Genomic DNA, 21,612 nt, shown 5'->3' with positions numbered 1-21,612 from the left:
TTTTTTGGATGCACAGCATGCAGTTAGAATAGCAAATAGAAAAAAAGATTTGACAACTTGTGCAACCTTTAAAAATCTATCTACGAAATTCTTTTTCTTTCATCTACGATTTTCTTTTTCTTTCTTGCGCGGTGCACAGCGGTGCACGAGAGTTCATTTGCTTTGGAATTGCATGCATAATTTGTACATACATAAACGTGAAAGTATTGCATCAGAAATACGTAACCATTGATATTGAAGCAGGCATAACCGTTGTGTAAAGATAACGGTGCTTAATTGAACTGATAGTTTGGCGAGAGTGCCGTGTGATGACGAGTAGTCGCCGCGATCTAGTTTACAAATAGTACCGCGCCATTGATCCGCCTGCATCGATGTATTATATTCTCTAGACATCGTCTGATATCACTGATCTTACAATTCGGAAATGAACTTTCGGCCGTATTGATCACATTATCGTCTTTATCGTATTTCGCTTTGATCATTTGCTTTTAAATGGGATGATGACATTTAGATCATACATTATAGACGTGAAGAACAATTATTTTACATGACAAATTATTTACATGAAAAATTTCAAGAAACATGCAGAATTGTTTCCGTAACAATATCATTCAATAGCAAAAGAAATAGGCACAGGCATTCTATTTCCATTTATAATGCGAGAACGATAGAAAAGTCATTGTCGTTTCATCATTCGACACGGCTGTGTACATATACGTGAACAAGAACAATGCAAGTGTAAAGACAAGACGGACATAATAAAAGAATATTAAACGAAAGAGAAAATACAATTAACTATTACACAGAGAAAAAACCGAAGGGAGAATTGTAATACGATTAGGTTCTTTTAGGATTGTACGATGATTACATTGGAAGTCATTATGTTGCATACATGCATTGCTTCGTTATCATCTGGATACCATTTAAGCATTCACGTGTTCCGTTTTTCACGTTTATGAGTGTCGAAGCTGACTTTTATTACACGAAGCAATAAGGTATAATTATGATTACATATATGTATATATATATATATATATATATATATATATATATATATATCTTGTTGTATGTTTTAAATGTTTAAAATAAGAAAACATTATTAAAAGTCAATTATATTTAAAACAAAATTACTTTTTACCAGTTACTATTTCCCGATGTTACGTATTTGTCTTCCTTATCCTTTACAACTTAAACAACTGGTAAAGATATTTTCAGCTTTTTTGAAAAAATACTAATTATTTTACAGAATCAATAATTTAATCTTTTGTTATTTTACGTGAAAAGAATGCATTCTTATTACGAGAGAAAAGTTTCGAGAGCATATCGACGTGAGCTTCTAGTCAACACCGTGATGATACCGTGATTTTAGATTAGACTTTATGCGTCAGACATCCCGCATACGTTAGCTGGAGTTATGCGGAGGAAAATTCGTTGACCTTATTATTTTAACGAAGACTGTACTCTCCATATGTATACCGCGATAAAGGATCCGATAATCGATACCGCTTGTCATCTTTGTTGGCCGGCGACGAAAACACGTGGTAGCGCTTTTTAAATTAGTTTATTAGATAAAAATTTAATTATTCGAATAATCTACAAAGATAACAGCTATGTCTAAAGGAGATGTTTCAAAGAAATCTTAAAAATTTGAAATCCCGAATTCTCTTGAAATTGTGATTTTTGAAATTTTGAAAAATTCTTTGAATTTTAGACAGTGCAATTTTCTTGTTGGTTGTATTTATTTTATCGATTTATTTTTATTAATTTTTTTCGTAATTAATTTAATTTCTAACTATAAAATTATAGTTGCGTTTCTTGGAATTTTCAGATTTAGATTAGTACACAAGAATAGTGGACAGATACAAAACATAAAAGAAACAAATGTCTCGTGAATCATATAATAATAATGTACATCTTTTATTATATTTAATTTTAAAAAATTACCAAATAAATATAATAAAATATATCCTATTTCAATAACGTTGTCTTTCTAATAATTTTATAAAATGTGTCTTTGAAACTTTCGAAACGTTCTTAGACGACTTCAAGATAATATTTTTTGAGATTCCTATTCTTCGAGCACATACCATTCGTAACCATCTTTTTTTTTTTATTTTTTGCCATTTTGTTTCTGCTTATTTCATTAGCGCATGTAAAAGCCATCACGGTTAAAAATTTCATTCTTTCTCTCACCAGATAACTGAAACTTCTTGGAATGCTTGTCACCGATCTTCGTGGCGTGTTCGCGATGATGATACTGCGTTACCTAAAATAGTAGATGCGTAATCTCAAGTGGGCGCTGACACAAAATACAGCAGATGAAATTTCCTGAGCGAGTTGCTCATTTAAGCCATCGGAGATCACGACGAGATAGATCATTTTATGATCAGCGATTAATATTTGCTGAAAATGGTACTTTTTCTTATACATACATTAACAGACATTAACATTAATAAAGACTTTTGTTCTTTTTACAAGAAAAAATAATGCAAATTTTAACAAAAAATAGAGAAAATGTTAATCCGAGTAAGAGAGATACTAGTCACGTCGGTGAAAATTCTTTGAAATTGCGTTTGAAATGTTAGATTAAAGGGCTTCAATTTTGATAGCTCGTGATACGAAGGGTGGATTAAAGGATGAAGAAAATGAAAGTAGTGTATTTAGGACTGTATTCAAGCTTACATTATTCCGAATTATACCCGAATTAATTTTTGTTTATGCTACTTCCGGAGATTTTTCGCGATCTGTTTTTAGGCTGGTGCGGAACGCATCCGTTTGTCATGGATTCACCGAGAGATTTCCGCTCTTCATTCGCTGTCTCTATTTCAGCTTGTCCTTGCATAGTGTCGGTTAGCAGATGTGCGAAGGGGCGTAGGTATCGTCAGCGCTGTAATTTGCAACATGATATCGAATATCGATTGCATAATTCATCACAATGTAATCGCGATGTTATCGCTGCGATTGCAGGATCGATCTCTCATAGTTAACTCCCAATACACATATAAGAAGCAATTATTGTTACATAATTTGTAATATACATAAATCAGTTCAGTTTCAGTGAGAGAGAAATTAGAACTGGAGAATAAGTAAAATTTTAGACAATGCGATAAATAAATAGATTACTTAATCCGATACTTCTACCAATAGTTTAATTCTTTCTCTAAGAATTACAAACAGAGAGCGAACTTTAACAGAAAGATTGAAAAAAATAATATCATATTTTTTACGTTTTAGTTTTGGAACGTTTTGTGCGTTAAATGTGTTTCGGAGTAAACACATTTCGGAGTATAAGTAAAGTTGAATTTCCTGTCCATCTAAATCGAACAAGGTTAATCGCAATCTTCCTGTACGTAAAGTGCTTTATGATGAAAATCATTGATAGAAATCACTGAACAGAATCAAACCAATCACTTGCTACTTTAAAACAAACGTGTCTATGTATTTTTCGAAGGCTGAGAAAAACAAAAATAATAATATTCCTTTGAGAATTAATATTTAACAAATTAATATTTAACATTTGCGATAATAATAAGATTTATCGAAAATAATCCTTTTTTGCAATTATAAAATATATAAATATAATATAAATGATTAAAAGAGAATAGCTTGAAATATACACAAGATATTTAAAGTATTATTTCTTGACAAAAGGTTTCTAATTTTATATTCTTATATTTGTTAAGAGCACAAATATAAAAATTAGAGTTTATAGAATCTCATGCTACAAAGGACTTTGTCCTAAACAAGATGTCTATACGAATAATTTACTTTCCATTCAAATATTTTATGTTTATTATTCTACATACATGTAGGGAAGAATCTCGTTCGTGTAAGACCACATTTGAAATGCACCATTGCCGCTCGATGTCATGGGCTTATGGCCGAGGCGCGGCTACAGAAATAGCCCGTGACTCAATATTTAGGCAGCGTCGATTTGCTGCAGCACGCTTTCGTCACGGAGTCGTCCCTTCGAACGGACACGATGGTACCAGCAACAGGAAATTTGCTTTCGACGTCGGCATACAATTAAGCCGTAACTGATTGTACAATAAAGATATATTTATGTTAATACAAATAAATTTTTAAACTGACAAGAAAAATTCGTAGAACTATATAGTTCTACGAAACCGCTTCGAAGATTTGCAACTTAATTTTCTATATAAATATGAATCGGTAATCATATTTATAAATGTTTTTTTTAATTAAAAAGTGCGAAATAGACAAAATGATCTTTCATAAATAAAATTTATTTCTATTTAAATATTTTATCAATAATTAAATAATTTTTTTTCCAAGCACAACACGAGAGATTTGCTTTTTGTAACCAATAACATTTTGTAATACAAAAAGGACGGTTGTATAATTTATTATTCTATCTATATATATATATATATATATATATACTTTTTTAATTTTTTTAAATAAATTTTATGTAATCATTTTCAAACAATTTTCAAAAAACAATTTTTATCATAAAAAATAATAAAAAAATAATTAGAAAAGTAAATAAAATAATTATAAATACTATAATTCAAATTAATTTTGTATTTATATCTTTCTTTTTATCAAGAAAAAGAAAAACGAAATAAAGACATGCATAAAATATCATTATATTAATGTATTATTATATATTAGATCCAAGTCCTGGTTAGATTTAAGTAAAAATTTATTGAAGACATAAAGTGTTCGTAACATAAGTTTATGACAATGTGTGATCGTGCGCATCTATAAATTTATCGGTATCATTAATTTGTAAGTTATATTACATAAATCGTGATAAACGCATACGGTCCAAATACGTACGGCTACACAAGATTATAGTGCGTAATTTTTTTATATACATTTCATGTATGCGATATACATGTATTATTTATTACGAATAATATATATACATTAAGATCTTATCTTTCTAAAATAATAATGTACCTCACATACATATGTAATATACATGTATTATATGACAAATATTATGTATATATATATATATATATATATATATATGTATGTATGTATAATGTATACATATACTTGTTTTTTATGAAAATTCCCCTCTTTATTATTCTTGACCCGCATTTGGGCTTTAGTATCAATCCACGTCATAGCAAACGCAAAATAAACACAATCCTTCAAATCTCTAACTTTGTACTCTGCTTGTTTTGTTTTCATAAACTAAACTGTTATTTGGTATTGCAATGATATTAAAAATAAGATAATGAAATTTTTTATAGTTTATTCTTAATAACGTACAGTTACTGCACACCCTGTGATAAACATACAGTTAAGTTGTATTTTCATTTAATACTTGAGCGGCGAACAAGTTTTTTTCAGTTAAATGTGTTACGATCATATCAGGAACGTATAATCGTTGACACGGCAAATAACCGGTTATATATCTTTACGATAGATAAAAACAATTTAGGCGGTAGTCACGATATGAAAAAAATTTGTTCTTAAGTTTATGCGTTCTATGTACACGGAGATGAAGGTTATCGACGTTTAATAAGGAAGTACAATCTTTCACACGAAGATGTCCTATTGCAAAGCGTCTCTATCGTATTATGGGACGCTCATCGATAAAAATTTTCATCGATAACCGACTCTTAACTGCTAATTCTCAGAAGACGTCCCGTTGGATATCGTATTTATTCCTCGCACAAAAGAAAATCCTTATGCGAATATATTAATATCCCGGGCAGATATCATCGCTAGAATGATAGTCCTTTCACGTGCTGCCGTCAGCCTCTCCACGACGAAATGGCGGATCTCATGCCACTTTCATGTATATCGTACGTTCTCGCATCTTGCAGTGTTTGAGCTCCTTGAGCGCTCGCTGCGCTTCACTGGGCGATGAAAAAGCGACGCGCGCATCTCCCGTCGGCATGCCCCTCTCGTTATAACGGCGAATTACGTTTTCTCGTTTTACATCAAAATCACCGAAAAATTCAATAATCTCGTCGATGTCTGCCTTGAACGGCACGTTCTCCAATGAGAGCACGCAGCCAGGTTTACCAAAACCTTCGACATAGTCCATGGACGGTGGGTGGCGGCCTATCATATGACGCGGCATACCCATTAGGCCACCGGGCGGGCAGCGGGGTCCGAAGCCGGTATTGCCAAAGCGCAGCATATGGCTCATCGGACCGGAAAAGCGCGGTGGTCTCTGATGTTGCTCTTGCATCGGGAAGTGTTGCTGTTGCGTTTGCTGTTGCGCTTCCATCATGCCAAGAGTTTCAAGCATCTTGACGCGCGGTACCAACTCAATAGTGGGTATATTCTTACCAAGAGGTAAACCGTTCTTGGCGATCGCGCGTTCAGCCTTCTCGGCCGAGTCAAATTCGCAGAAGCATTCCCCAGCTGGTTTACCCTGTTGATTAAGCATCATGTGAATGCAGAGCGGGACAATGCCGATGTCCGAGAAGAAGTCGAAAATGTCGCGATCAATCGTTTGGAATGGCAAACCGCGCATGAGGATACAATCCGTCTGATTCATGCTCGTCTGTTCATGTTCGCGCTTCGCCTGTGCAAACTTCTCCTCGCTGATCGCAGTCGCAGTTACCGGTTTGCTACCGATCTTAAGCGGCGTATTCAATGACGACTTGGCGTCCTCGAGTCGCGCGAATTGCACGTAAGCTATACATTGAACAGTGCCGGTGGTCTCTTTGCTATTCGTGATAAAGAGATCGTTGATTTTCCAATCGTGGAATAATTTGGCTATATCCATCTCCTTGGTAAAGGACGGTAAATCGGTCAGCAAGATGCACATAGAATTCCTAATGTCACCACCATCGGTTCCATCCTCCCTACTCTCGGGAGAATAAGAATTGACCGCTTTATCAAAGATACTTTCATCCAAATCGAGTACCTCTACCTCGGAACCTCGCACGTATCTCGTCGTATTGAGCGCGAGCTCTTTGCCCTCAGCCTTACCGAATTTGATATACGCGATGCCCACGCGATTACCGTGATTGTCATTGATCATCTTCATGCCGTCTTTCCTAATATAGATACCATGAAATGCGTGGCGTAGATCCGCATATGTTGCGCTCAACGGCATGTTGCGCACTTCCACGCAGTGGCCTCCACCATTACCGTTCTTACTTTCGTTAGAAAACCTCGAGTTACCGGACTTTCTGCCAGACGTCGGGCGATCATTGTCATAATTGCTAAAATTGGAGGCGCCAGCTTGGAACGCGTGTGGATTACGGCGGCCTTCGAGTTCTTGTACCTTATTTAGAAAGGGATTGTTTGGTCTAGCGCCACGATAATTGCCGGCAGCATTGTATTCCTGATTACCAAATTGATTCGATCGTCCGGAAAATCGCCCGGTCTGATCCATTCTGCTCTGCTCGTTTTGGTTCCAAGGTTCCTTGGGACGAGTCCCGAGACCGCCCAAGCTAGGCAGACTGGTAGCGGTATTTAGATTTTGTGATAACGATGTCATGCCCACTGTATGACCGAGCGTCTGCATGTGCGGTTGCATGAGATTCCCAACGCCGTTAAGACCGTTTATCGAAAACTGTCCGGATTGCAGCATCGGCTGCTGACCCATCACAGGTGTGCCGAAGCCAGTCAGGGTTGTACGTTGAGTCTCCGAGTCTTGAGGCAGAGCGGCGACACCGGCACCTAAAATACTCGGCGCCAACAAAGCGGCCTGTATTTGCGTTTGCGGTGGAACTTCCCATATGCCATTCTCGAGCGGCTTTTTCGATGTAGCCGCAGCTGTAGCCTTGTCCTTGTGAAATTGACCGACGCACACGACCTCGCTGTTATCATCCTCGTTAGTATCTTTACGCCTATCGTTCGTAGAATTTCTCTTCGAATCGCGGTCGCGCGATCTCGTGCGATCACGCGACCTGGACCGGTCCCGACGACGACGTCGGTCTCGTCTATCACGTTCCCGGTCTCGCGATCTACTGCGATCCCGTCGTCGTCGATCTCTCCCACGATCTCGATCCCGACGATCTCGATCACGGTCGCGATCGCGTGATCGCGAGCGATCCCGCGATCTCGATCGGTCGCGTCTATCCTTTCGATCCTTGCTGGATTCGCTATCGTTATCCTTGTCCCGTTTGTCCGTCGGTGATCCGGGCTGCTTACCAGGAACCACAGGCGGTACTGTCACCGATGCGGTTTGCATGATACATTGCAAACTTAAAGTCTGCTGCCGAGCGGCCTCGATTACCTTTTGCATCTCGGTACGTGAACTCAATAATAGTTTAATCTTCATCTCCTTAATTTTGCCACCATCGTGCATCATTGCCTGTCGGGCATCTTCGTCGGTACTGTAAGAGCGAACGACGTTTCCGTGAGATTTGCTTTTGCATTGCAATTTGTTTCAATTTATAATATATAAATTTGTAAGGAACCTAAGCTCGTATCCAAATTTACTCTCTTTTAAAAAAATTGCACGTATCTTAATATTTCTATTAGAAATATTAGTTAGAAATACAATGTACAACGAGAAATAATCATCTTAAAAACGGATACGTTGATATGTTAATATATTTTTCATTTAATAGAAGTCGCGTACGAATGTATATTTAGTTTTATCTTTACATAATTTAATATCCTTTTAGATATCCAAGCGAAAATAAAAAGATAATTATTATATTATTACTATAATTAATAACATTATAATTAATAACAAAATGTAATAATGATTGGAAATTATCTTTTTACTTTATGTACTTTCGATAACTTGTTACAGTTTTTAACTATATAATTTACAATAACAACAGTTAATATACAATTAATTTTCACTGCAATAAAATTAATTAGAAATCAAGCAAAAAAATGTACCGTCTTTTACTAAAAATCATAAATAATAATTATCATTAGTAAATATAATTTTAACTGTATGTGAATGATATATAAGATAATCTGACATTTGTATAGAATGTTCTATTCGAGAAATGTACGATAGCAGATTTCTGTCTGATTTTATGAGTTACGATAAAGTAATTCAATAATCACATGAAGTGTTCGCGTTATTAGTTGATATATACATATTAAGCGAATACAGGAAACAGGATATATGCGCACTTATTATGTTAATGCTATAATCCTTCTCTTAGAGCAACAGGAATTCATTAGTTACCTGAATGCGATAAACGCATCTCCTAACTCGCCACCGACAATATGGACTCCTCCCTCTGGAATACTCAGACCCCTGAAAAACTGGCGTATGTCCAATGCGTTGGCGGACCATGCCAGATTTTGTAGCCTTATTATGACACTCATTTTCAAAGGTTGTTCGATGTTTATATCTGCAACCGAACCGAGAGGCAACGAAATTAAACGACGCAGAGAAGAGACATCCTCGACATACCTATGTCGAAGCTATAGCCAAGTTGTTCACTGTTAGCAAATTTTTTGATTGTTGAGGATATATGGCAAATATTTTCGGTCTACATGTATTTGTATAAAAAAAGCAGAAAGGTACATTTTTTTTTTTTCAGAAATATGTCTTTATTTACTTTCACGTAACATTGTAATACCCCTCTTTGGGAAATAGAATTTAGTAAATTAACAGTTTATACATTAAATTATTATTTACACATATATTACAAGCTTTAATAATAATGCTCGTCATTTTCAAGATTCTTTTATTACATTACATTGATTATTCATATTCATATTCTATTTTGTGTGTGTGTGCGCGCGCGCGCGTATGTGTGCGTATTCATTATATCAGTGAGTTGCTATTCTTTTATCTGTCTCTGATTATTTATATCTCAATTGTCTTGTCTCCTCTCTTTACCTCTTTACCTCATTCGAAATGAAATTGACATTTTTGGACTTTTTCTTCTTTTAATTATTTTTTTGCTTTATTTTTATGTGTAAAAAAACATTTCAGGTCAAAATAAAAATTCTTTGGTTTTTCTTTTTTTTTTGTCTCGAACAAAATTATCCTAAATTTAAAGGAAACTGAACAATGGCCATAAAACACTGCACTGTAATAATATTGTTAATAAATCGATAAGTCTTAATTTTATCAATTTATATAAATCTGCGATTCAAGTTTACATGTAATGTGGATGTATTTATCTTTTATTTTAGATAATTTAATTTTTTTTTATTGCTTACATTTATATGAGACCATATCCTATGTGTTACAGAGATGACTACATTAAAAAATATCGAGGTAAACGAGAGTTTGTCTTTTCTCTCCGTTCTTATCTGAAATGGATATTTTAATTGTTGTAATGAGTTTTCCAATAGATCAAATGAAAAATTATTTCTAATTTTCGATCGAACTTATGAATGTACATTTCTCATGTTTATGCTCAATATATCGCTGTATCGCTATGCATACATTGTACAATTTGTATGCATGGCGAATAAAGTTTCTCTGAACCGATTAAAGCGAATATAATTATATGAACAAGATAGAATATGACGAAGCGTCTCCTCAATTGGACAAACAATATGAGCTGATCAATTCTGGCATAATAATTATCGTTCCACTCATTTATTTCATGCAAAAATAGAAATGAATGACGAGATACTGTTCTAAATTATTTATTATAATTTTTTTATTCATTTAATAGGACTGCTAAGTTGATAAGATACGCAAGAGTAGACACGTAATTGAATCGGATAGTTGAATTTATTAGCTTGAGAGGTGTTTCGATGTTATTTACATGAAAAAAACGTACACTTTAAGCATTTTAATCGTATGCGTAAAATAATTATTTAAATATTTCACGGTTGATGAGATATTAGTTTCAGAATCTCGATGAAAGTCTTTTATAAATTTATACTTGTTTCGATCTCTTTCAAAGAATGCGATTAGAAAAAAAGAATTTTTATCTTAAATATAATGAAGAGGGAGTAATTAATGATAAAGAATTCAAGTTCATGAGCAAATTGATTTCATTCTCATAAAAAAATAAGAATAAAATAAAGTAACAGTGCTACAATTAACGTATAAACTATTTCTTTATCTTCAGCTTCACAAATGCAACTGGATGCACATGAAAAATAGAAAATATCTAAAAAAAAATTACAGCCAGCACATGTGCACCCGATGGCTTTATTATTATTAAGTAAATTCCAATGGCATCCAAGTTTTGGCAGAGGAATCTTCCAACATATGTAAACATGTACACAAACCATTCACATGTGTTATAATCGTACATCACAACAATTAAATTATTAAGTTTATTCTTTTTTTTATCAATTGTAAATTCTTTAGACACTTAAAAAATATATGCATATCTTGAGCGTAGATTGCAAATTTAAGATATAAACACTTTTATGAATAAATATGGATATTAATAAAAAAAATTACTTTTTAAATATTATGTGTAACGAATTAAATGGCAATATTTTTATTTGTAATTGTACATGTAAAAATAGATTTATGTTATTATTTATATTATTGATTTTTAAATGGAAAAAATTTGAATTGAAAAAGAAAATTTTTTAAGTATAAAAGTACAAAGATCTATCATTTTTGCAGCAAAAATTTAAATTTAAATAAATCGGATAAAAGGATAAAACATCAATCGCTTTGCAAAATAGTTGATGTACTATAATTGATCATTTAAATCGAAGAACTAAGTGCGAAGAAAATAATGCGCATTTAGTTATTTATTTGTAAATAAACGCAGTCCGATCTTTAAATGGGTCAAATTAAAAATTAAACGAGAAAATAATTTTTATTCATAAAGATAAATCTAAAGATATCTACAATTTTAAAAGTTTAATTTTTAAATATTTAAAATGATAGATTAAATGGAAACGAAATAAATTTTTCTTTTTTTATAGAGATAGTAAAAGTGAGATTGAGGGGAAAATAAGTTTTCGTTGGGCGTTCTCCAGTTTCATTCTGTACATATTACTCGGAAGTCGTCGCATTTCGGCAACTATAATTAGAGTAGTCGTCATAACTGATAATTTTCACGCCGGAGATAATAGTCAGCAAACTCTTGAATCCCTGATGACTATATTGCAATCGATATTGCAATCGATATTACTTATTCCATTGTTGCATTGCTGTGACTAGTCATGATTCGATCATTATAAAACAATATTCTAAGATGAATAATTTGACACAACTGGCTGGAACTGTGACGAAATGACGAATATGTTTTCACGTATATTAGCATAACTTTAAAAAAACAACCAAGATATCACAAAATTCGAAACGTCTGGTAATTCATGCAAATTTTTGTAGGTGATTCACGCAAGCATATATGAAGATTCTTTCTGAGATAAACTCGGAATCGCAGAGAAAGAAATCGTCGACAATCTTTCTGGATTAAATGTTCGGCAAACTTCCTGTTGTTTTTAAGACACGCAAAGTGCCAGACACGTGTCTGTCTCTGTTGACGAGCAATGACGACGCCGTTCGTTCCATCTCTTCAGCTTCCCTCTGCCACAAACTGCTGAATCCTCATTCGACGAGATCGGGCAAACAAAAGGGGGGGGGGGAGGAAAAAAAAAGAGCAACAATTGTATTCTGCTTGTTCGGAATAATTTCGTGAATCCTACAAGGATTAAATCGGTTTGTTGAACACATATGTATAACGCTTCTCCCGCATTTATCCTATTATTATTATTGTTAACGGCATCTTCTTCAGAACGGAGAAAAAATTAGCACACTTCGCATTACATACTCCAAAAATAATACGATTCAGTCAGAATTGTTCAGGAGTATTTCGAAGTAAATAGGAGTGCTTTTGACGAAAATGAAAAACCAACTCGTGCAGTCATAAAGTGTTTAAATAAGATTATTCGGAATCGATCGACACAACAAAAATGAATATATGACTTGTCTGCGATGTCTCATCACACTTAGTAAAATATTTCCTAAATGTTTTAAATGTTTTAATAATATAAAGTAACAGAAAAATAGAGTACAAAATGTTATAAAGCTGGAATTTGAATATATCTATTTAAAATTTCAGCAACATTGGTACGATATGTAAGATAAATACAAATATATATATATTTTCATAATATATATTTATATATTATGTAAAAAAAGTAATGAATATTATATAAAAAAAAATATATAATTATTATATCTTGTCATTTAATATCTTTTTTTATATAATTTTGACCAAATAAGGCAATAAAAATATAATTGAGTATTACAATCAGAATTCAATTATATTTGTTTAAAATTTACGTGATATCGATAAGTATGATATCAATATAGTAATAATATGATATCAATATCTAGAATAATTTTAGAAAAATGTTTGTTTTAATTTTGCATTTAACACGTGTCAAGCACAAAATTAAAAAAACATCTATAATATTTCATATATATATATATATATATATATATATATATATATATATATATATATATAAAAAATAAAATAATATCAAGAGAATATTCTAAGTTACACCTTTCTTCTTTTATACATTAGTAAACGTCTCATAACGTGATATTTGATATTTCAAAATGTAGCAATAGAGCAATTATGAAGATATATAAAAACGCAGGGGAGATTTGAAGGTAGAAAATCATATATATAGATGCGAGTTGTTGCGACTCCTGTGTATCCAGCTCAAATACCATAAAGATTATGCAAACATAAGCCAAACATTTAAAATCATGTATCGGCCAGCTACATGCAACAATGACAATTGCAGTCGCCAACTTTTTGTTCAAACAATCCGAATTCGAATTCGCAGCTGCATCAATTTACGCTTTAGAACGACATAATATATTGTGTCCGTCTCCCTTTCACCAGCGATCATTCCTAGTCAAGTATAAAGATACCTTTAGATTTTCTCTCATTGAACACGTACCATATCATAATGTTTTTTATTTATATAATAGCATTCTGTTCTAGCATTATTATACAACAAAGGAAAATGATCGAAAACTCCATTGGCACTAATCACAAGAACGAGGTAAAAGGAATAAATCTCAGTTTAATGGTGTATTTGGTGATATAGCATATTAGACAAGAATCGAGAAAATCGATCGATTGTAAGACCTGAAATGCATCATGCGCAATTCGATTCCAAAATATTCGCAACGATGGAAGTAAGTCGATAAATCACGGCTGCACCAACGTACTTCAGTCATCCGTTGCTGCTTCCTTCCTGCATTATGTATGTACATATGTTGCAAGTGATCTACATCAAGATCATTTAAAAACAAAAGTGTATCGTTGTGTACGATAGTTGGACATTGACTGTCATTAAAATCGGAGATCTCGGTTCAATGGAATAGAAAAAACTGTTTTATTGCAAGTTGATTTATTTTTTAATATATCACTGTTTAGAGATAACAGTGATAATAACAGTATAATAATCTTGCGATTTCTTAGTTTATTTTTTGCAATGATAATTTCATTTTGTGAATGTGCATCGCGAATTATCGTCAAGATAAATACGTAGAGCGAAAATTATACAAAAATTAGGAGAGGGTTTTATCGTATTTCTACATGCATTTTTAAAATATTAATACGATATTTATGATGGAATTATGACATTTTTTTTCTGACGTTTAGATTGTTTTATTGAATTGCAATTTAGATTACGATTAACTTATTTTTACTTTTCAAGATTTTACACGTTTATAGTATCTTCCACGTTTATTTTTTTAGTTTTTTTAGTTTTTGTACTCGTTAAATAAACTTTAATCTTTTTATGTTTTAATGCGGTATGGATAACGGATCATATTGGAAACTGATTCGATGAACATTGTAACATTTTCTGACATAGTCAAATGTGAACAAGAAGTAACGAACTCTCAGCTCCCACAGAGTAATAAATCTGCATTTCACGTAGGAAAGATTAGGGAAGAATAAAGCGCACAATAAATATTTCATTCGTCATTAGTCATATTTTTGATTTTAAGATTTAGTTTTCGCTTTTAATTTAAATATCTCGATTTTTTTATATTGCAAAATATTTTAATTATAAATATTTAATAAATGCAAAATCGATTTTTTCCTACCGAAAAGTGTTAGTAGAAAATATTATAAATTTTTATCAGGTTAATTCAATATTAATTTATAATTCTGTGGTATCCGTCTTAAGAATATTTTATAATTTAAAAATATCAAAAGTCTTGATCTTTATTACAATAGAAAAAATTTTTGTATCTTTTAATAAAATATATATTAGTTAATTATTATTGCACAGAGTTGGCTTGTCACCATGACAAACCAAAACTTACCTTCGTTCATTAATGAAAAAAAGCTATGTAATAATTTTCTGTAAATTGTATAAAAAAAAAATTAAAAAATTTTATATTACCAGATATAATAAAGGACAGAATAAAAAAACTGATTCATAAATCTTTAACTAAATATAACTTGTTAAAAAGATGAAAAATTTAAGATAAAAAAATAAAATTTATTTAAATTTATTGAAAAAAAGCAGCTGTTCATTTTTTTAATACTATTCTCTATCTAGAATAAGAGTTAATATCTAAATAAGAGTTTTGAAAATTTTATAATTTAAAAAGTTGTATATTTTTATCATTATTTTTTATGACTAGATATAGTTTTATTGCTTTACAAAGTTAGTAAGTTTAGCCTATTATCCAATTTAGCATGTTTAATAATGATATGACAGAATCGGAGATGAAGTCCATTATATGTTATGGAGGACATATATGATGAGATACTATGTAAATATAAATCATGTCATCCATTTCATTTACATATTTTTAAAAAAACTTCTTTATTTTTGTAAATTTATGACTATAAGTTACTTACCCTTGTAAGATGTAAGATTCTGAATATATAGCAAAAATAAAATCATAATGTATAGAAACAATACACACATATGTAAATAGACATTTACAGAACTCTTGAAAATATGATAGACAATTAAACGTATCTGCGTAGTAGAATCACAATGGTTTCCTCCAAAATTATAAACTAAATTTATTATGTAATTTAGCATTACCTTTCAGGCTTTAGAAACTTCGGAAACTTCTTTCTTCTTTACACTGTTTCTCCCTGTCTCTCTTTTTCTCTCTTTCTCAGCTAAAACGTACGACGAAAGATAAGAGTTGATCGACAACAAAGATGACCAAGCAGCAAACCACTCATCAGCGAAGGACAACGAAATGTAGAAGCAGAAAGTTCTTAGTTAACTGCACCATGTCATTGTACAAAACCCACTGAGAAGACCAATTTGTCCTCGACACCTAACACACACCGAGTCGTCTAAAGCCCTGCAACATATATCAAGGTCCCCCTCACTGTACCTAAACAATTTTACAGTAATTATAAAATGCATCTGCATTATTCATTTCTTATTTTCAGGGCAATTGTACAAATTGCAAACTTGAATTTGTTCCTTTCTATTTCTTCAAACATAATTTGCTAAATTGCTTAAATCTTTAATACTAAATATTCTTATACTTGTTTTGTAAATGCTTATCAATGCTTGTGTCTAGGAAATATGATAATTGTGAAATATTTTAATGTACTTCTTTTCAAGACGCACACATATACACATATAAATACTTGATTACCATTAAGTATTATATTCTTTAAATACAAGGTAATATTATAGATAATTGTAAAATGCAAATATAATTGTATATAATAACAAATTTATGTATTTAAAAACAGAAAAATTGAATAAAACATTAAGTCAATATAGCAGATCCTAAAAAACTACTAATATTTGAACAAGAAGTAAAAATGACTCCTTGATGTAGAAATATTTGTTTCTTTTGGAAATAACAACACCATCATTTCACATTTCCACATCTATTTCTATCATTTCCCCTTTCTTTCAATTACTTTCTTTGAAACTTGTTGAAACAAAGCATTTTTATTAATCAGATTTCATTATTCTAGTGACATTGATATCAGAAAATGATACAGATTAATAAATTATTAACTCAAACAGATTTTTATATCTTCACAACTTTCTTAAAATTATTTGGAATATTTAAACAATTTTTTTCTCTTTTAAAAATGGATCAAATTTTTTCAAGTTGTTTCACATCCACTTTATCATGAGAAGTTAAAACAATTAGTAACAGCTAATATTCAAAGTATTCTGTAGCGCATAATGAAATTCTGTATTTTTATATCCTGCTTAGATAACAAATATAGAGATGTAATAAAAATTAGTCATAACGAAATGAAATTTCGGAAGGTTAAAAGCTTCAAGTATCCCGTGGCAATCCCTATTTATGGACATGTATTGACTACTAGCTATATCAATGTCTTCCGATAAGAGGAAATTGTAAGAGAATTGCAATTCGCAGAATGTCATAGGGGTTGCCGAACATGATGATGCGGTAGAAAATGTATTACAACAGACAAAACAAATTTCAAAAAATACGTTGTAGATAAAATCGTATGATTTTCTGATTGTGCTCAATCCATCATTGTGGCATCGAGAAATGGAGGCAGAGAGATATATCGGAGAATGAAATATCGACGTACAGCACGTTAGAATATTCGACTCACCGAATCGCTACGCGGAAGTGAAGTGGAGTGTTTCATGAAGAAAAACGCTGACTACAAACGGCGATAACAATTTGCGAACGCGCGACGAACGCAATCGATCCTGCGCCTCGATGAATTCGTGAGCGTGGAAAAGCGCCGAGCGTCGAAATGGCGACCGTACGATCGCCGTGCGGATAGTCGAGTGAACCCCGTAAACCATCGACCATATGGAATTACTAGTTGCGATATAGACTGACGATTTTCGCATTCTAGACTCTAGAAAATAACTCTAGAAAATAACGTGATGATTTACGCGGTGACCAATCAGTTCACTTCTAGCATGATAGGTTACATAAAATTTGCATTAGTTGGCACTACGAATACCTCGACGGTTCAATTGATCAATCAGGGCAAGAAAAATTAGATTTCTTCATATTGATTAGTCAAATTAAGATCCAATTTCATCAATTTTAGTTAATGTAATTGGCCGATTATTCCATTGGAATTGAGCAATCGTATTTGTTGTTAAATTTGTGGACAAATTGCCATTGGTCAATTCCAATAGAATAATCAACCGATTAAATTAACCAAAGTGAAAATAATCTTAAGGGTGACTTTCACCCCAATTACCGGTTAAGTTAGTCGGCTGTTTTAATAAAAGCTCTTTATATATGTGCGATAGCTTTTATGATATCTTTACCTAATCTGATCTTTATACGTGATATATTCGTGATCAAACTTTGAAGATACGATATATAAATCAGAATTAATCGTTCGATGACTTATAATATCTAAAAATGAGATATCTGGATATTATTTTATTTAGGAAATAATATCTAGATATTTTAAGAATTAGGGCCACAACACACACTTCCGCAAAATGCATAACGCATAAGAAAATGAACCAATCATAGTTCTCCATTTCTATCCACATAATGGAAATAAAAGATTCTGATTGGTTAATTCTCTTATGCGTATGAATTGAGTGCTTTCCATTTAGTAACACAAGTCGACACAAGTATCGTTCTATCTTTTTTAACTTTCAATGACTTTCAATTAACAAGGACAAAATGATACTTGTGTCGACTTGTGTCACTAAATGGAAAGCATGTAGGAGTCGAAATTGGCTAACTTTAACGATTAATAACTAATTAATAACTCGATTCGCGGGGCAGAGCGACGCTTTTTTCTGTCAAATTCTTTCGTTTTATGCAAAAACGCGTCGAATGAGCCTAAATTCATCAAGATCGGAGCAGAGGCCGCTAAACTGAATAATTATTATACAAATTAGGCTCATATTCTGTTTCCTTTGAATTTCCTTTTATCGATAAGTGTCTCTAATAAAAATGGTCTTTAAAATGGTCTCTAAAAACAGCCAATTAAAAAGCTTATGAGCCATTTTTTTATTAAAGGTATTTTTATTAAAAGAGAATTTAGAATGTAGCCCTATATTTATTGTAATTTGTACATACATTTGTACATACATTTAATAGTTAACACATATGTGAGGCAATGTCACGTCAATGCATAGATTATCTTAAATACTAATTACTTACATTATGCAAATTATGATTATCTATGCTTCTATAATGTATATATAATACTATGTATTTATTCTATTTAAAGAGTGACGTGAGACGTGGTTCGAAAATAGAAGATATGTCGTGCAAATTAGAACTCGTAAAGAAGGTTTTGGAAAGGGTGACGAGCAAAGGTTTTGCTCGATGTTTGAAAGATGTGAGTAATAAATTTAGGCAAATACGCAGTATAACGTTCTCTTTTGACTTTCTTGTAATTTTGTGTATTTTTATGCGTAAAATATATTCTGAGAAGAAAAATCGTTCAACTCCAATTTTTTTCTTATTTCAAAGTTTTCTTGATATTTGAACTTCAACTCACAAAAAGAATGAAAACTATATCAACTCATAAAAAGAATGAAAAATATATAAATCTTGAATCACAAACTATTCTCTGCTATATAAGAAAATAATTATTAATTAATTAAAGCAGAAAATATATAATAAATATACAGCCACAAATTATCATTTTTTAACTCAACATCCAAAAATCAATCTTTTGAAAATAAAAAGAATCTGGAGCAGCAATTTTCCGACAATTCAGAATATATTCTGTACATGAAAGTACATAAATTTTATACAATTACAGAGAAATCAAAGGAGAAAATGTTATACTGCATATTTATCACAATTTATTTGAACCTAATCTACAAATTATTTTGTATTATTTTGTATTATATGTATATTATATTATATATAAAAATACAATACGTTGCAATATTTGCAATTTTTGTATTAGTTACAAGTGCTGTCAGCAGATGATGGGAAATGTAAAGCGCAATTTATTGTGACTGAAGAGCATGTAAATCTCGGTGGCTTTTTACATGGTGGTTTTACTAGTACTCTTATAGATTGTGTATCTACATATGCACTAATAACGAAAGAAAATTCTCCTCCTGGTTCATCTGTAAATTTGAATGTGACGTAAGGATCTTAATCTCAAATTGTTTATTTAAATTATTTTTTTTATTTTGTCATACTTTTACCTATGTACAATAAAATATTTACGCTATTTTGTATCATTCTTTTCTACATATGTTTTGTTAAAGTTTTATTCTTTATAAATAAAAACGTTTATGCAATCTAAGATGAAATATATATTGATTAGAGATTAGAAATTGAACTTGATTATTGTAACTTGTTATTAGTAAAAAAAATATGTAGAATAGAATTTATTTACACTTCAGCCATACAGTCAAGACGAGTAATAAGAAAAAAAATGTATAAATTCTTACATTAGAATGATTCATGTTATAGGTTTTTGAAAGCTGCATTTCCTGGTGAAATAGTGATAGTTGATGCTAGAACTCTACGTGTCGGAAAGAATCTTGCTTTCTTGGCAGTAGAGCTTACAAAAAATGATGGTAAAGATATTATTGCTCATGGAGAACACACAAAGTATCTTGGACCGATTAGTAAATAAGTTACATAGATTAATAGTTTGAAACATGTATTGATATGTATATAATAAAGAATATATTATAAATATAGTGTATAAATGTAACATTTTATTGTTTATCTTTTTATATATTTTATTAAATCATAAAAATAAAGTTTTACTAATTAGTATGCAACTTTACATATCGCATCAAAACTTTATTTTTATGATACTAATTAGTATGCAACCGTATCCTTATCTCGATAGCTGTGTTTTGTATTCATGATGTTATTGGTGCGAGATCAAAGAATTGACCAATGTAATGGATCAATTCTCTGTCCATCTCGGATCGATTTCCACGTCGTCGTGAGATGCTTTCCATTTAATGATTACAAGTTAACATAATGTCATTATTTTTCTTAGGGCCGGTGTCATCAACTCCGATTAACGCTATCGGCCGGTTAATTTGACCAGCAGAATTGCCAATAGCAAAAAAATCTAAAATCAGTCTTGGTCTCGTAACCTATGCATGACAAAGAGAAAGTATATAGAGTGTGGATTAAAATATAATAAAGTATTATATAAATATATGCTTTAAAATATATAAATACAAATGTTTACAACAAGAAATTAAGTTAGAAATGACGAAGTTTTTATCTTTGCAGTTTTCAAATTTAACTCGCTGTTTAACTTAAGTATTAACCATAGTTGGTCAGACCGGCCCTTAGCACTCTGTGTCATCTGTGTCGCTTGCTGAAAAGCATCCTATATGTTACGTGTAGCATATATTTCGAGTAAAATTTTTCTCAGAAAGGATGTAGAAAAGATGCAAGAAATGTAGCTTAAGAAATCGACACATTTGGGAATGTTCTAAAATTCACTATTAATATTAAAAATTTTTATAAATCACGTAACGTATATTATAGATAGATTTTGTAAAGCGTGTATATGCGTACCTTTCGTCACACGTGACATAAACTACAGATAAATGCGCACATATATGCATATATTGACCAGTCAGGATGATAGCAACAAAAATTTGTTGATTTTGATTAGTCGATCAAATACTATTCTATTTATCAAGTAGGATTTTTGAATAAAGAGTTTAGTGAAATGAAAATAAAGGAACTTTACTTTTTTTTGTTTTTTTATTATCGTTTATTTTATTTTCTGACTTTTAGGGCGACTTTCACCAATTCCGATTCATGTAATTGGACAATTGTTCCATTGGAATTGACTAATCGTAATTGTTGTTAAATTTGTG

General features: G+C 31.7%; 2 protein-coding genes and 1 long non-coding RNA gene across 4 annotated transcripts; 1 reads left to right on the top strand and 2 right to left on the bottom strand.

Moving 5' to 3' along the window:
- Positions 1-4,648: 4,648 nt before the first annotated feature.
- On the bottom strand, positions 4,649-17,612 carry LOC105422045 (uncharacterized). Its single transcript, XM_011631256.2, has 4 exons — positions 17,415-17,612; positions 15,889-16,159; positions 9,098-9,266; positions 4,649-8,282 (listed from the first exon to the last, which is right to left on the bottom strand). The coding sequence occupies exons 3-4, from the start codon at positions 9,238-9,240 to the stop codon at positions 5,765-5,767; spliced, it is 2,661 nt and encodes an 886-aa protein (XP_011629558.2). The 5' UTR covers positions 9,241-9,266; positions 15,889-16,159; positions 17,415-17,612; the 3' UTR covers positions 4,649-5,764.
- An 825-nt stretch (positions 17,613-18,437) lies between these two features.
- LOC105422044 (acyl-coenzyme A thioesterase 13) lies at positions 18,438-20,474 on the top strand. Of its 2 annotated transcripts, none has more exons than XM_011631255.3 (4): positions 18,438-18,503; positions 19,020-19,130; positions 19,710-19,894; positions 20,228-20,474. In XM_011631255.3, the coding sequence occupies exons 2-4, from the start codon at positions 19,053-19,055 to the stop codon at positions 20,391-20,393; spliced, it is 429 nt and encodes a 142-aa protein (XP_011629557.1). In that variant the 5' UTR covers positions 18,438-18,503; positions 19,020-19,052; the 3' UTR covers positions 20,394-20,474. The 2 variants fall into 2 exon arrangements, with proteins under 2 accessions (XP_011629557.1, XP_011629555.1); XM_011631253.3 differs by having other exon boundaries at positions 18,442-18,805.
- On the bottom strand, positions 19,014-21,610 carry LOC148935166 (uncharacterized). The gene is made up of 2 exons (XR_016140620.1): positions 21,305-21,610; positions 19,014-21,228 (listed from the first exon to the last, which is right to left on the bottom strand). It is a non-coding gene; the product is annotated as an uncharacterized LOC148935166 (long non-coding RNA).
- Positions 21,611-21,612: the final 2 nt, after the last annotated feature.

This window comes from Pogonomyrmex barbatus, unplaced genomic scaffold (genome assembly GCF_055798465.1).
Source record: "Pogonomyrmex barbatus isolate J1 unplaced genomic scaffold, ASM5579846v1 scaffold6, whole genome shotgun sequence".
Classification (NCBI taxonomy): Eukaryota; Metazoa; Arthropoda; class Insecta; order Hymenoptera; family Formicidae; genus Pogonomyrmex; species Pogonomyrmex barbatus.
Note: the sequence above shows the minus strand (reverse complement) of the source record. Positions and strands in the feature narration are given on the sequence as shown.

What these genes read in the sequence shown, in the direction of transcription:
- LOC105422045 (XM_011631256.2), bottom strand. Translation starts at nt 9,240, where the DNA reads ATGAGTGTCATAATAAGGCTACAAAATCTGGCATGGTCCGCCAACGCA. An exon ending in GATGCGTTTATCGCATTCAG is followed by an intron (nt 8,283 to 9,097) that starts GTAACTAATGAA and finishes TCGCTCTTACAG; the next exon opens with TACCGACGAAGATGCCCGAC.
- LOC105422044 (XM_011631255.3), top strand. Translation starts at nt 19,053, where the DNA reads ATGTCGTGCAAATTAGAACTCGTAAAGAAGGTTTTGGAAAGGGTGACG. An exon ending in TTGCTCGATGTTTGAAAGAT is followed by an intron (nt 19,131 to 19,709) that starts GTGAGTAATAAA and finishes TTTTTGTATTAG; the next exon opens with TTACAAGTGCTGTCAGCAGA. An exon ending in TCTGTAAATTTGAATGTGAC is followed by an intron (nt 19,895 to 20,227) that starts GTAAGGATCTTA and finishes TTCATGTTATAG; the next exon opens with GTTTTTGAAAGCTGCATTTC.